This window comes from Trachymyrmex cornetzi, unplaced genomic scaffold (assembly GCF_001594075.2).
Source record: "Trachymyrmex cornetzi isolate Tcor2-1 unplaced genomic scaffold, Tcor1.1 scaffold147, whole genome shotgun sequence".
Classification (NCBI taxonomy): domain Eukaryota; kingdom Metazoa; phylum Arthropoda; class Insecta; order Hymenoptera; family Formicidae; genus Trachymyrmex; species Trachymyrmex cornetzi.
In genome coordinates, this window is record NW_017296059.1 from 3,580,182 (window position 1) to 3,597,603 (window position 17,422).

At 37.3% G+C, this 17,422-nt stretch overlaps 1 protein-coding gene across 1 annotated transcript in view; it reads left to right on the forward strand.

Annotated features, from left to right (window-relative positions):
- LOC108757582 (T-box transcription factor TBX20) overlaps window positions 1–17,422 on the forward strand; it is a 55,076-nt gene that overhangs the window by 17,027 nt on the left and 20,627 nt on the right. The window contains 2 exon segments of the mRNA XM_018502043.1: window positions 9,312–9,567; window positions 15,205–15,478. Coding sequence (XP_018357545.1) covers window positions 9,312–9,567; window positions 15,205–15,478 — 530 coding nt within the window.

The window sequence follows — 17,422 nt, forward strand, 5'->3', positions numbered from 1 at the left end:
TGATGAAATTCCATGAAAATCCACTAAAATATTAAACAAACTATCTTTTAAGATCGTAGTATGAATATACAACAAATTGGAAATAAAGATTCTAAACAATCAAGCTGAATCTTTAAGTGCTTAAATAATTTAGTATAAATTTATATATTGTATCCATTCTTACAAACTGCATGCCGAATTTAATTTTTAAACTTAAAACGTAATTCTAACAGGACTAGGGTAGTAATATCATAAATTAAATTGACAAGCAATTTAATGATATTGACGCTTATAGGCATCTTAGCGAGATCTTAATAATCTGATGTTGATAAGTATCTTAAAATGTCTAAATTTATTTAGATATACATATATATATATATATATATTCCTTTTTTAGATAACTACAGATCTTAAAATAATTTTATTTGCACGCTCAAGCTGCTTACCAGAATGTTAAAACTTCTTACTGTATTGCTCATTATGTTTGAGACTCCTACGTAATTATTTTGATGGTCCAATAAAATTATTTCCAGATCTAGCTAAATTAAATAAACTAGCTAAATTTTTAGATACTTCAATAAAATTGTTTTGGTGTACCCAAGGAACGTGCATTCCCGTCAGTCGCGAATGTTTCGATTTTCGGTGACGATCGTAATTCATTCGCGCGCTCTGTGCTTGCTCGTAAACTTGTCTCCTCGAACAGACGTAGACTTCCGCTGGAAAATATTTATGATATCACTCTCGTTGCTGCTGTTAAATTACATTGTTAACTCTCAGAGCACCGAGTGATAAATATTTTCTCGAATAGTAGAAACTTTGTCTTAAGAAATTTTTTTTTTTTTAAGATACTCATTAGTGCCAATATTATTAAATTGCTTGTTAATTTAATTTGTACTATTACGTATTGCAATTTCAGTTTAGAACTGTGTTTCTCAAAATTGATAAATCTGCGCGCATAAACTAGAAATTGTAAAATTCACGAAAGAATTATTAGGCACCTAAATGAATCAAATAAAATCTTCACTTTTTTTATTTACGTTACTCACACATTGATAGATTTTCCACTTGTATTATTCTTTATCTTTTTATCTGGAAAAATTAAATTGTTTGAGAAGCGTCCCGTTTGTTTTCGATTTTCTACCAAAAATTAATTATTTAACTTACTTAAATATCTATTTAAATCTTAGTACCTTCCGTGAAATTTCTTAGACATTCGGTTGAACACACGGTTGACAAAATCAATTCGGCTAAGTCAAGTGTTCATGTTACGGTGTCAAACGCAAAGTGAAGACATCAATTTGGCAATGTTTAGCTATTCTAACGAGTTCGTTCGCGCGCAATCGGATCAAACGGGATGAGGGCGATGTTTGTTCCCCTCGTAGTGCAAGACTCGTAGATCGTCGTTCGTGCTCACGACCCGTTTCAATCTGTCCCACGAGCGCTTTGATCCGCTTCGTCCGCGCTCGCATTCGCAATCGTAATTCACTCGGCGTGCCGTAAAGCTGCGAGATATGCCAAGAAACGAGAAGCACGGCCGCCAGGAGGCAGATACTCGGCCACCACGGCGCTCGTCATCCGTTTCGTCAGTCGTTTAACACGGCCGTAGATCGTGTCGAATAAAAATACGCGGATGATGGACCACACATCAAGGGTCTGCAAGAGTCGCTTGCGTACCTACATTTTCCCAATTACACCCAGAGAAAGGTTTCTTCGATTCAAAGAAATGTTTAAATAAATTTTTTTTATTTAATTTCAAAAAATAATGTTTAAATCAAAGAAATGATGTTCAAATTAAAGAAATTTTTTTTTAACCATAAGTATGCACGGAAAAAAACGGCTACGTTTGCCACGACCAAAAGTCGCCCATCAATATATTTTTTGGATATAAGAATTATAGTACGATTGTAATAACCATAAGATTGGCATATCTTAACGGTTATGGCTATAAAAATATGGCCATCTTCGGTTATCACAACCATATATATTAATGGGCGAAAATTATCATTATTTCTGGTTATAAAACAACATTTTTTCTGTGTACTATCAAATTCAATACATTGAAGGCACAGCTTAGTGCTTACTGTCTAATCATGACTTCACTCACTTGCAAGCCAGACTTACGAGAACCTTTATAATTTTGGATTTTCCTTCATCTATTGCATACTAATGCAAAGCCAGAAATTATAAATGAAAATGTCTGCTGTGTCAGTTTGACGCAAAGGGGATGTTTACGCGACTTATCGAACCGCCGCGCCGTGTCGCTAATTGCATCGCTTTACGTAACGTCAGTGCGCGACCGGTGAAAATCACTGGTTTCTGCCGGTTGCTTATTTGTGTTGGTGACGTCTCGAAAACCCGACAGGTTCTTCCTTCGGTACGTCCGCGATCGACGTGACGCAGCAGGTATCGCCTGATGCCAGGCTCTTATCGCGTCAAGACGCGCGACCCTCGCTGGCAACTTAATCACGGATATCCGAGGACGCCGATTCTCTCTTTCCCTTGTTGCTCTCGTCTGCCTCTCCGCAATTAAGCGAGGAAACACGCTCGATTTCAGGCCACGCGATGTTCCTGGGAAATAATGCGTCTCGCGATGCCACGTCGTCGTCAATAATTATCGTTTCTAATCGACGAGTGTCGGGCTCACGCATGCACGCGACAAAATGAAAAAAATCTCACGATTCTCAATATTCCAAATAAGTTCTTCTTTAATCTCAATGCGTCGATGTTGAGAAGAAATGAAAATCGTTGGAATTACAAAGTAAAATAGAGAATTTATTGGTATTAATAATAATTTATTAACGCATTAACTATTATACATTGATCTTAAAACACAACACTTCCGACATCAACCTAAGACTAAAGACATATTCATAGTCAGGCCTTATATTTAAGGCTTCCTTGAATTTATCTTCAGATGCTCTACGAATTATTTGATTGGCTACTGAACACCTAAAGATAAATTTAAGGAAGCCTTAAGTATAAGGTCTGATCACGAATACGGTCAATAGAGTATAGACTGCAGTATCCGTATCTAAATAGTATATAAAAAAAATGTGTTCATTAAAAATGAGAAAAACACGAGGACGAAAGAAACAATCTCCCTCTCTTTCTAAGATATTGTGATTGGTTAAATAGAAAGAGATAGAAACTGGCCATCTTTGCATCTTATTCCTCATTTTTGTCAAACAATTTTACGAATAGCGCAGTTCATAATTTATGTCTTTGCCTAAAACATTCTGAGCGACCCATACAACTTTGAGAAGTCATAACTGGTTTCAATCAATATTTTTCACAAGTTTTCTTCAACAAAAGTTCAAAGTTTCAGCAATGTATCTGAGTAGTGCCGAGAAATGAGATCTATTGTGAAGTTATTAAGGAGAAACCATTAAATGAAAATTTAAAAAAATTGTACAAAAATTTATATTTATATGAATTATCCAGTGTGATATGTTTTAGGGTTAATATTGGAAATGAACGCATTTGGCAAAGAAGATAGGAACAGAAGCAGGAGTAGAGAATTAAATTGAAAAGACTCTGTTAGCTTGCACAACATTTAACATGCTCGAAAGGATTAAACAATATGCTTTATGCAACTTTGAAGAATAACTATCCCATAACGCGCGCGCGCACGCGAAGAATCGTGCGAACATCTTCACGTTCTTCGCCACAGGTGTAACCATAATTCCGGCTACGCCCATCGAGTTGTATTAATGAAGCGATATCGATCGGCCGTTTCAGAATTTATGTACTCGATCTCGCGGTTGTTAAATAACTTCTTCGCGGAGTGTTAAACGCGCGCGTAGCTCGACTCGTGCAGGTGTATGCGGGGCTCCTACTCGCCGGGTAATAATCGTCGATAAATCGGCGTATCGGTGCCGACGGTAATTAATTATTGCTTTGTGGTTATCGGCTCTCTTGCGGTGGAAACGACGAGTTGCGTGCGGATAATCCCCGCCGACGAAGATCTTTCTATATTGAAAGGTTCGCAGCCGCGAGAGCTTGGAGCGCAACGTAAATACAGAGTCCGGCGACCGCAAAGGACTCTCCGCGGCGTTTTACGGCTAAAAGCCGGCCGACGAATGAAGATTACTGTTATTGCAAGTGGTAATTCGTACCTAATATTCCGCGATGTGTAGTGGCCGCCAAGGAGTTTACGATTGCGCAAACAAGTCGCCCGGTTTAGAGAATCAAACTGCTTTTAACCTTTTCTAAAGCGGTTCATTTGTCTAAATAAGCGAACACTCTTTGGAAATGAGAAATATCATAAAAAGGCGCGTATCATTCAAATAATATGTGTGTTGATGATGGAATAAAATAAAGGTATAATATACGTAGGTGAGTCAATAAATATCCTTCACTTTTATCACTATGGCTAAATTAAGATTATTTATTAACTAACTTATCATATATGATACATAATTAATAAGAATGCAAGTAATTTCTACTGAAAAGAAATGATATATCAACAGCATTATCTTAATTAAAAATAATGTTGTTGATTCAATAACAGGATTAATGAAAGCAATAAAATTTTATTAAAACAAGAGTTTGACGCATTTTATTAATAGAGTTATTGTGTGTGAGTGTGTGTGTGAGAATTGACAAAATGATTTTGAATTAAAATAATGCTGTTAATATAACATTATTTTTTCTTCGATGTACGACAGGAGATTTTATTGCCTCTTAGAATTTTATTTTGGACTTCGTCGTTGAGATATTTATTTATAGAATTATTTTAAGCGCGTTAAACTCCGGAACTGCTCAATAAACTAATAATTTTTCTGAAAATTCTCAAAACTTTCCAAAGAAACTAAAGATTACTAAGAACTACATATCAATATTAAATATAATATTTTGAAATATGCAGCATTAAAAAGAATTAAAGTTCATCGTTCGCTGATGACTTTTGCGAATCGTGCTTAAAAATTTGGAATTATACATCTACCCGGATACAAATTAGTGCCCGTATCAGCGGGTTAACAACCAATGATCGGTACTAGACACTTTCCATATTGCATGGTTTAATAAATATGTCTACGAGCTTAGGAAGATATAAGTTCAGTATACGTATTTTATATAATTTATCATACGTGCTATAAAGATGCACATAGAGAGGCAAGAAATATAAATGTGCGATACCATTCGTGAAGCGAATTGGCGATGTTGTAATCGAGAGATAATTTACATAATTCATGCATCGTGTGCGATATTCGTCGTAATGCGAACTTTTGATAAAATGTAAAATATATAAAATATATTTCAGAAGAATTAATCGACGCGAATCGAAATACGTAAAATAAAATAGTGATTACAATCATTATGAATTATAATTTATACAAGAAGTATCATGATAATTTATATAATATTAATTTGTACTAGGAAGACTGTTTCATGGTATGCAAGAGTGTAAAATGCACTTATTCAAGTACTTCAGAGTTCATATCTTTATGAAGCGAAATTTTGTTTTTTTGTCTCTCTTGCTTTCTTGTATGTATAAAGTGGTTATAAGCCAGAGATCGAAAGGCGTTTACCGCAAAATGCGTGTGATGTAAATACGGAACGAAATAACGGAGGACGTGATGATAATTTACATATTGGACTGGATAATTCATGGCACGTATTACCGTCAATCAATTTTGCGGCTGATCAATATTATATCGCCGAACTTTCGAGAATCATTCCTCTGGCCTCACCGCGGTTTAGGCGTTATTAAATGTAATATGACTAATGTCCTCGATTACGGCATGACGGTCATACACGGCAGGTAAGCAATATAATGAGCGCGCGGTAGCGCCTGGAAAAAGGATAATTATCCACTTACAACGAAGCTTGCTTTAGTTTAGCGTTATTAGCGTGATGCCGGCTAAGAGCGGCGGTATGTGAAATTATAACCTGTAGTAACTTAAGGTAAACCAAGAGACTTTATTTAGCCACCGCGTTACTTCCTTATTTGTGTGGTTTTTGTTCTACGTGAGCTTATCCTGAAGTGAGAAAAGTGACGTGGATATTTCGATTACATTTAGCTTCACCGCATGCATAATACACATTCGTATAAAATCGAAATAATATTGAACACTTGTTGTGGTTTTAATTGTGATATATATATTGAGATGTTTGTTCAGTCATATATTTATTATATATTATATTTAATTATATTTATATCTATAATATTTTATATAGGTATTACATACCGAAAGAATGATTTTACTGAAGTATTTAAAAATTTAGCCAGATAGAGATCTCAAAATAACTTTATTAAACTGTTAAAATAATTATGTGGGAATCTCAGACATGACGAGCAATGCTGTAAAAAGTTTTGACATTTTAGTAATGAGTTTGAGTGTCCTACATAATTATTTTGATGGTCTAATAAAATTATTTTCAGATTTGTATCTAGTTAAATTTTAGACACTTGAGCAAAACCATCCTTTTCATATATTTTTATCATATACGACCGAAAAAATGATTTTACTGAAAGATCTAAAATTTTGCTGGATGTAGATTAGAAATTAATTTTATTTAGACCATCAAAATAATTTTGTTGTAAGTTTTAAGTTTAGAATGTCAAAATTTTTTGCAACATTGCTCGTCACTTTTCAGTTCCTAACATAATTATTTTGATAGTTCAATAAAATTATTTTCAGATCTGCGAAATTTAAATCTTTCAGCAAAATCGACCTTTCTATATTTAAAAAATATAAAATTGTATTCGGCAGCCGATACAATAATTCACATATTTATTCATATTTCGTGCGGTGCATCCATCCTGCTTTTGACTTGTAATCGATTCGTATTATCTTAGTGACGTTAAGATTTTCTTCTTTCTTTACGTGCTTATTTTCCGACAAGGAAAGAGAAACGTGCACAGTGCATATATTGCGGGCTTGTACACGGCGATCAATTACGGATTTTCGCAGAGAGAAAACCGGAAAAGCGAGGCTATAATACCGATGCCGGATTTCGCCTTATGCCGAATGGACAATTAATTCCTCGCGCGCGCGGCATCAACGTGCAAAATTGATAGCCGGCACCTGACATACCAGCCAGGTCGGTACTTCGTAACTGCCCATTACGAAGTTTATTACGGTTTCCCCGAGTACAACGACGGCTCTTACCATGGAAACGCGAAGGCGCACGTGGTAAATACGTGTCCGCGAATTACGCGGAGAAGGGACCTGTTAAAATGGCAGATGCTGGTCTCGCATTCCCGTTAGATATAAATAACTCTGATCTCAACTGCGTGCGCAGAGAAGGCCCTTATCGGAAAGCCACTGGAAAAAAATTGCCAGTGAATTTATTAAAGAATCGTCTCGGGATACTTTTGCATCGATGTTGGTTTTATACGTTGCGCAAACTACGAATCGCGATGTTGAAAATTTATTCTGTTCCATCGTGCGAACGAAATCGATTTTATATGTGCCAATTGTAATTCTTTAAAATTCAAGTTTTATCCCTCAACGATTATGTTTATCTTAACAATGGTTGAAGGTCGTTAAAACAAAATTAACCCTTTGCGCCGGCGAGTCACATGCGTCGAGCGTTCAATCTTCGCGTCGTACAATCACATCCTGTAGAAATTCGCGTGTAAGTATCTTGAAAAAGAGAGCTTGACTTCCTGTCGCCCGTGCGTCGTGGCGCAACGATTAATCACCGCCGACGGCAATACGTCGCTTTATCAGCCGATTACTTTTTCCTTGCGTCATTAAAATCGAAAACAATCTGCGTAATATAATTGTAAAGCTGGCTTTTCTCGCGCGTAACGTTCGCAGCGTTATATTTATAATCGATCGCGATGCCGAACCGCCGAAGGAATCTGCTTATCGCCAGACCTACGATATATTATCATCGATAGCTGGATACCTATAACCACCGGCCAAATGGATTACGCTTAGATTTACGTCGATGTGATTGAACGGCGTGGAACCATAATATGTACACAACGTTACGTTGAATCGGCGTGTACGTAAACATTTACGCGTATAAACGCGAGAGATTAGCACGATCTACGCGAAATAAAACGCCTCAATGAGACGCGGCGTCTCCGAGTTAATTTGCGGTATTAATCAAGTGAGCCGTTTTAATCAACGTGATTTTCTCAGAACTTTATGCCTCTCGTGTCGTATACTTCCAAGTGCTTTGACACAACTGCGATACGATCTTATTTCCGCGCTGCACAATAAAAATTGTCCGATAATATCTTGAGATTTATTTAATAGCGAAAACAAGAATTTAAACTGGATTAATTAAAGTAGATAAAACGTTTATCGCATCATTATTGATATTGCAGTTTTTGTTTAAACTCTTTAATATTACAACTTTATATTATATATTCAATTCTCGCGATACGGAATTCGAACGGGACGGGCATCGTTTCAATTCGTTTCGATCTACCATTTTCAGCTTCAATTTTCGATTAAAATCTTAATCAAAGACACTCCCTTTCTTCATTATTCCGTTAATAAAGTTGTCGAATAAACGATAAATAATTGCGTGTCACGAAAGCGATTTTTCATTAACGTCCACACATATATGTAAATGCGAGAATTTTCTTGCGAGAAGGGTCGAAAAAACTTTGCAGGTTCGGAGTAGCAAGTAGGATGCGGCGCAGCATAAAAGCGTTGTATCAGAGATAGGTATTAATCGGTGTCTCGAGGCTTGTACATGCGTAATTTAGAATCGAGTTATCGCAATATGTCGGCTCCTTCGGACAAAATTAATAACGATTTGCGCGGTAATGGGCGGCCCTTTCGTAAATTACTAATCGACGGAGTATCGTTTTTAATTTCGCTCGCCGCGCGAAGCGGCGAAAGTATCGCCGGCGCGCAAGAAAAACATCGTCGCGAAACGGGGAATGAACGGCGAAATATAACTGTAATTGAACGGCTCTTAAATATTCATCGAGCGCGGTTCATTCACGGTAACTCCCGTTCGCCGTTTTGCTATTTTAGTGACTTCTGAACGGGTAAAAACGAGCGTCAATGACACGGCAGTGATAAATGCCGGTCCTTAAGCTCGGCTGCCTTCGCTTGCAATGAGGTTTTACTACGCTTCAGCGATCCTCGATTTTTATATCGGATCGTGCCGGAAGCGGTTTCCCTCTCGCGGTCGTTTCCGGTTGTGTACCCGTGTACAGCGGCGCGCTGATGGCGAATAAAAACCTGTGCACGAGGTGGATAATAATTCATAGTAATGACGCGGCGACGATCTATACGAGTATAGAGGATAATTCGGTATTATATAGCATTACGGAGCTTATAGATATACATAAAATTTTTTTATGTCGCGCATGATATTAATACTTATACCGAACATTGCGAAAACATGGATTGCAGAAAGGGAAGCCAGCGGTTCTGGGGTCGCTCGAGGTGCCCCGCCAGTCTCGGAGACGATCAATCCGGAGGACGAACCGGAAACGGACGATACCGGAAGCACGAGTGGTAACGGCGTTTCGCCGGTGACGAATCCTCTGCTCCAAGAACGCTCGAATTGCGAGGAGCTCAGGCACGTGGTGTGCCATCTCGAAACCAAGGATCTCTGGGATAAATTCAACGAGCTCGGCACGGAGATGATCATCACAAAGACTGGCAGGTAAGGTCAAAGTACTTCAAATTATCGATTCGCCTGAAAGGATGATCGCTATCTGGATTATAACGCTGATTTATTTGTCGGTATCGAAGATAACTGCCGCATTCCAGATGGACATCGATAAGTTTTAATCACGCGATCGGTGATTGTCCAGAGAAAAGGTTGCTTCGATTTAAAGAAATTTTCTTTGCTATATGGTTAAAGAAACAATTTCTTTGATTTAAACATTATTTTTTTAAATCAAATAAAATTTATTTGATTTAAAGAAATTATGTTCAAATTCAAGAAATTATGATTTGAACGTCATTTTTTGGATTTGAACATAATTTCTTTAAATCGAAGCAACCTTTTCTCTGGGTGTCGATATAGTCAAGTTCAACGACATCGCGCAATTATTAATTGTTATAACTGAATCGTTTATTTTTTTTAATTATATCATGATTTAAATTTTGAAGTCTACTTTATTTTTACTGTTTGATGAATACTCGCATATATTACATAATTCTTTATTGTGTAACATGATTCCGTAATACATACAAATCGTAACCTGCAGTTATCTCCGCCAGCGTCAATGTTGATATGACAAACGGTAAATCTAAAATTGCGTGTAACAATACTTGGAAACGTGAGATATGATTATTATTTTATTGTACATTAATGTTGAGATAGAAAGACTAGTATCGTGCGTATTTCACAACGATTAATCGATGGATCGCAGTCAGAAACAATTCTAGACTCGTTTCTCGAGGGGAACAAGAGGAAGAGGGGATAAACGCGATTCCCGAAGCAACCAGATGCTCCAGGGAAGAATTCCCTCGGGACGATGTACCGCTAATGCATCGCAGGCTGAATTTCTCTCCTGGACAACGTCGGGGCGATTGACTCTTTCTCATTACTCGCGGCCGATCACCCCTTCGGCCCTCGTCCCGAAACCGCCGTCGCCCCCGGGGCGATGTCGCTGCAAACTCAATCACGTCCTGCCACGGGTCACGTCGCGACACCCACGAAAATTCCCGAGGGTGAACCCGGCGATAGAAACAGGCTAGGGTTAGGGCGAGAGGTGTCGTTACCCTGAGCAAGCTGTCACTCGCCTGACACGTTACATCGAAACATAAGCAAACGTCCTAATCGCATTGAAATTGCGATCCTTTAATCGCGGGAATTAGGTGGGAGAAACAGGGGAAAGAACGATATTATTCTGAGAACAATCTAAAAGTTTGTTGAGATTAATCCTTTATAATACGTGACGCAGAAATTATAACTTACAACTTTTAATGAAATATAAAGAATAATAATAATAACAACTTTATTGATGTGCATTTGTAAATTATAGAAAGAGTAAGACGCAAAAAAACGCAAAAAAATTAGAAATTGCACAAATAATAGGCGAAGTATCAGCAATAATGCTGTCTTGAAACCCAAATCTGAGTAAAGAGTACACAGTTGGAACATTTGTACTAACACATATTACGTGTCCCAAATGGTTTACCTAAATTTTTATTTTAATTTAACATAATATGAATATATTAGGAATTGACACAAATTAATACGAGGTTAACACGAGGAATATAACGACACAATTTGTAAGCGAATTATGTGGAAACATATTTTTTCAGTAAAATTTACATACGCATTATAAATTAATTAATTTATATATTAACTTAACACATTTCAGTAAAATTAACATTTACATTAAATTAACATACATTTTATTTATTTATTGTAGAATTTGCGTTTTAAAACGCATTATTTTTATTTGTTTATTTTTAATAAATTGTTTTATCTTAACACTCAGAAATGTTAAAAATTTAACACAAAATTTTTAATAGGAATCTCTATTTTAACACAAATACAAAATATTTTACTATATAATAATAAAAATAAAATAAATAATACGTGAAGAACTCACAGATTTTTTATCGCTGTTTTACGAAAGATAAAATTTTCAAAAATGTAAATTTTTTTGTCACACAGCGGTCTATCTTATCGATTCTTATTTATAAAAAAAATTGATTTGAGAGAGAGGTAAGAGAAAGAGAAAATTGGCGAGAATATTAGTGAGATCGATGCAACTGTCTTGCGGTAAGCCGACGTTATTTAACAAGTGGCTGGAGATCGTGAATATAAAAAAAGCTATAAACGTGGTATGGATCACGAACTCGGAAACGGCAGGAAAGAAAATAATAAAAATTTAAACATGAAACTCTCAATTGGTTCAGGAATATAAAAACGCAGAGAGTGATCGGCTAGATGAAATGTAAGCTTAACATACGTGTACACGTGCAATATTTCCGCTTGCTCGCCTCTTTGTGAGTAAACAAATTCAATTGCGAATAACGAGAAAGTAACATAATGCAACACATCGTACAAATAAAAGGATAAGAACGCCGCACACAAATATACTCCAGTAATATAAAACTGTGAAAGAGTTAAGACTACCTGAGCGCAGGGGGCCATAGACGGCGGGAAGGGGAAGGGATCGGGAGGAGGGGAGGTAGAAGAATAAAAAGCGGAGAACGAGCTGGTGGCAAGCTGGCGGGTTAAATTGCTATATTGACCGTCAGTTAATTAGTCGGGCCGGTGTAGAAACCGGGCGAGCTTATGCCAGTTTATAAGGATCCTTGGGACGAGCGGTGGCGACCAGAGGCGTGAGGATTCGAGTGGGATCACACTGTGAGGGGAGAAGTCCAGGGAGGGATCTCTCAGGGGCTGCCTATTCGCGGAAGGCAGTCGAGAAGTTTTATGTTCGCGGTTTGTCTCGAGGCTTTGCGATATACCACCTTCTCAAACATATATCTTCGACTTAACGACGGAAATGCTAACATTGGACACGAAGTTAACTATCGACGTAGAATAGTCCTTTGTACCGATGTGACGTCCTATGGGGCGAATTGATCGTACAATAAGAAATGCATTTTTGACATAATTACGATAGGCATTATTTAAGAAGAAAGGTAAAAATAACGTAGCGAATCATGGCTTAAAATCCTGTTTATTGATTGATTATTAAATTGTGCTACAAGTTAAAATTTATTTCTATGTCATCACAGATAATTTATACTTTTTTTACACGGTAAAATATAAACTTATTAAAAGTTTTTGATAAAATTTTTGTATTTAATTTTTAGCATATCTGATGGTTGTTAATTTGATATAACATTTCTTAGTGTTAAATGACATAATGACAATTTATAAGTGTGTAAACAAATAACGTAATGTAGTTTTAAAACGTAAATTCTAAAATAAAATGAATAAAAGATGAATTTTTATATATTATAAATGTTAATTTTCCATTGAGAAAATATGCTTCCAAATTGTGTCAAAATATTACACGTGTTGTGTTAATTTTTACGTCATGTTTGTGTTACATTCTAGCACATATCATCTTGTGTTAAATTAACATAAAAATTTAAATGGACTAGATTTAGTTTGAAAACGTAACACGTGTTAAATTTAATACAAATTTTCCAACTGTGTAGTTTATCATCAAAATTCTTTTTTGTGCCTTTGTCAAATATTTTTTTCGTGGACAGAACAAAATATTGGGTCTTCGTAAGTAGGGTTAAGGTCGCCAGCCCTGGGCTGATCTAACAAGATGGGGTGCGAGGATGGTCGCACAGAAAAACACTGACGAGATTCTCAAGGAACCGGGAAACTTTCCGGAAGAGAAAGGAGGCGGAAAAGATGGGAGGGACGACGCGGCCGACGCGCGCCTAATTGCCCGCCACGACTGGCAACATCCCTGCTCTTTATTCGTCGTGGGTTCCCTTCTGCGGGGGATTCGTTCCTCCAGCCGGGTGCGCGCCTACTCGTGCGTCGGTAATTAGATCTGCGTCTTAGCGACATTGGTCGACGCTCCCTTCAGCCGTCAACTTACCGCCCCTTTATCGCCCCTTAGACTTTCCGCTAGGCAGTCCTGGAACTACCCCCGGCGACCTCTTCTCTTTCTTCCGTAAATTACGCTTCTCGTTGTCTTTAGAGATTTTCAGGGCAGAGTTCAATTTTCTTACTTACGCTCTACGCATGAATTTTTTAACTTGGCAACTTTATGCAATTTCTGTTGCAAAAATGCGAAACTGTAAAATATTGATCATGCAAAGCAGTAAATGTATTAATAAGATTGTCTTTATCCCTTATTTTTACTAATTTTTGCGTTCCCGGTACTCATACTGAGTTTTCAGACGCATCCTTAAAGCCCATTATCCTCGCGGCGGGACGGGAATTTGGTGGCTAATCCGACGGAAAAAAAAGTCGTAGGCATCCTCAGAGTTTGTGCCCGCGGTCACGAGAAAAATGGTCACGCGAAAGGGGAGAGGGGAGGGTTGAAAATCAGACACAAATGAGGAAGAAGGGGCAGGAGGGGGTGTGATGTGGCGCGAGGGTAAGGACCCACCTTCTCCCTCGTTCAATTCATTAACAAAAGACGGCTTGATAAATAAAAGCATTACTCACACTCGTGGCGCTGGCGGGATGAATGCATACCGAGTCGACAAGGACCGAGGAGAAGACGTAGATAAGATCGGCGGGTGTCCCCGCGTTTTAGTGGTCGAGCAGCGGGGGGCCCGACACGGTATTAATGTTTGGCCTCCGAGGCAAAACATTCACGCCAGGTTCCCTGCCTCCGCGGTCCCCTTACCACTAATCCCCAGTCCGGGCCCATCTCTCCCTCTCGCCCCTGCCGGCCCCCTTTCCTCGCTTATTCTCTTCTTGCCCCTTCGATGATCGTGAACGGGTCAACCCTAAAATTATCGCGAATCATTCTGGATCATTGATTGATAAAGTGCGACACTTTTCTTTTATCAAAAATATCTAAAGAGATTTCTAGTTCCGTTGTTAGCAAAAAACGAAGAATTAATTAATCAATCTCAGTTAATTTTACCTAACAGTCATAAAAGTTATTCTAGGAACTGCAGCTTTATAACGGAATTGTCAGAAGACAGTTTATGGATTCTGTATCGAGTCGGGAATTAATTATTAACAATTTAAAGATTTGTGCACAATTGGAAAATTTGTGTTAAGTTTAACACATTTCATGTGTCCCAAATGGTCTGTCAAAATTTTTATGTTAATTTAACGAGATGAATATGTTAGGAAGTAATACAAATATTATGTAAAAAATTTAACATAAACGGTATAACGTTGACAATTTCTATGCAAATTGCGGAAGTGTATTTCTTCAGTAAAATTAACATTTATAATATATCAAATATTTGTAATATTTTTGAGTTACAACATTTATAATATGTTGGAAATTAACATATTTTATTCATATATCTTAAATTTTATGTTTGAAAATACATTATTTTTATATTATATTTATTCAATTATTTATAAATTGTGTTATTTTAACACTGAAAAGTTGAATATCAACTTAACATAAAATATTCAAATAACGCCATCACATTATGTTAAATTAACACTCAAATATATAAAAAATTTAAACAAGGATCGATCTTAACACGATTACAAAATGTGTTTTTTACAGTTTAGCTTTGATTTCTGTAATTGCGAAAATGAAATTGTTACTAATTTAAACGACAACTGCTAGTAGTTGAAAATTGTTAAAAAATGAAATGTTTTAAATTTAATTCGAATTCTACAGACTTCTTTGACCAAGGATATACGTTTGTGTTTGCGCAGGCGGATGTTTCCGACGTGTCGTGTCTCATTCAACGGGTTGAAGGCGGACAGTCGATACGCGGTCCTGATGGATATTGTACCGGTCGACAACAAAAGGTATCGGTACGCATATCACAGGAGCTGCTGGTTGGTGGCCGGAAAGGCGGATCCGCCGGCGCCAGCTCGACTCTACGTCCATCCGGATTCACCTTTCACGGGCGAGCAACTCCGAAAGCAGGTCGTCTCCTTCGAGAAAGTCAAGCTCACTAACAACGACATGGACAGGCATGGGCACGTGAGTATCTTTAGAAAAACTTTACCATCCCCCGTCCTGTCTCATTAAGCTCAATCGCTGCACTGCGAGTTTGCGCAGATTGGCACAATAATTGAATTGCTATGATAATTTCTGTCAATTTTCGAAAGATATTGAATAAGTAAAGACCAGAGGAAGAACGATGGAAAACGTATTAGTTTCGTGTCGCTGATTGAATTAGATTTTCAAACTCAATGAAGCTGTGAATAAAAACTTAGCAGTTCAGCGCTGATCATTTCGTATGAATTATCTTTGTACTTCCGGCGTTTCTATATCAACTCTCTATAAAAAGCAAGACGAGGTGTAGATTCCAATTCGCGTTGCGACGGATGTGTTAAGTTTCTTATTGGATTAATTAATTAATAAGCCTTGTTCAACCGTCTATTTCTCGCACAGAGGCATCCGGTTAATTCCTCGTGACACTTGTCAGACCATCGCGAAAATCGACCTTTATTATTAAGTTCTCACAACTGCAAGATGAATAACTCGATTGCGCGTTTACGTAGTAACGTGCATTGATCTCTCGAATGTAAAGTGCCGTGCTACCGTTCTGAATGATCTGCGAACCGGTGACAAGTAAAATGAAATAAAACCTACTCTCGCTCCTTTCTTACCTCCACGTTTAAATGTTAGAAAGTATTTATTATTGAAATGATAGAAACAGATTAATTATATTTTTATATAAAAAAAGAAAGGCGATTATAATTATTTTATAATATTTTATTTAGTAATTTTTATATTTTTCCTAATATTTTTTCTAAATTTAAAATAGTGTCGATTTAAATACCTACCTATATTCAATTTGTGAGAAACGATATTCGATATATTAATATTTGTAATTATGAAAGTGTGTGGTAAATTATTATGATTATAATTAAAATTTATAATTATGGTAAAAAAAAAATTCTCTTTTAAGATCAACTTCTGCGGGTAATTAAAAAATTCTCTAAATCTCTATAGCTCAAGAAACAAAATTCTACAAAAAAGAACTTAATTTTAAAAAATATAGTATCCTTTTGCATATCTCGTTTAGCTAATTTTAATTGTCGTGTAATGTGAGAACTCTATTGAACTGTCGACATTTTCTGACGGACAAGGAATTTTCCACGTTTTTTCTCGCGATGGGGACGTAGCTGTCTCGAGACAACTCGCGTATTAAACTTTTACACGTTACTCGGCGCAGCTGCGGCTAAAAGTACGACATTGTCGGCGTCGAAGACAGCGAGTGCACGCCTACCGCGTCCTCCGGTCGTTGCATTAATAAGTCGACCGGCATCGATTGTTAGGTTCAACAAAGTTCAGCAAAGTGGAACGCAACACGGCGGCATTTCGCCTCGTCGCTTAAAGCTTTTACACCACGTTTATCTTACCTTTCACGTTTTACACCGTTTCGAAATACATTTTTCTCCCCGGACAATTTTCTTTTTCTATAACTACACACCTAGTGTGACACGACCGATTTTACACATAAAGGCGTTTGCAGCTGGTAAAGTTCAACAGTGATGACATTGCCAAGCGCTCATGAGAATTTCGAAAGGCGTGAAGTTACACGAAAATGAAGTGATGACATACAGGTGATTTTTTAACGTTATATATGAAGATTATATTCGCATTTCGAAGGAATATCATTGTGTCTATATAAAGAGAGAAAGAGAGAGTGAAAGAGAATTAATTGAGTCAATTCCTCACGTTGCTTTAAAATCAAAAAGTCATCAAGGATGTCATCACCGCAAATTCAAGCAACCTCGCGACCCACCGCACGTCTCGTTTACAAAAAAGGATAAAAATGACGCCGATAAAACGAATTTCATCGTGGCGCGATTTAGTCGCTCCACGGGATAATTTGACAGTCCGTTGTCTCGTTTGTCATAAGACACGGGGAATCTCAGCCGCGTCTTCGCCCACCTCGCTCTTCTTTCAGTTCCC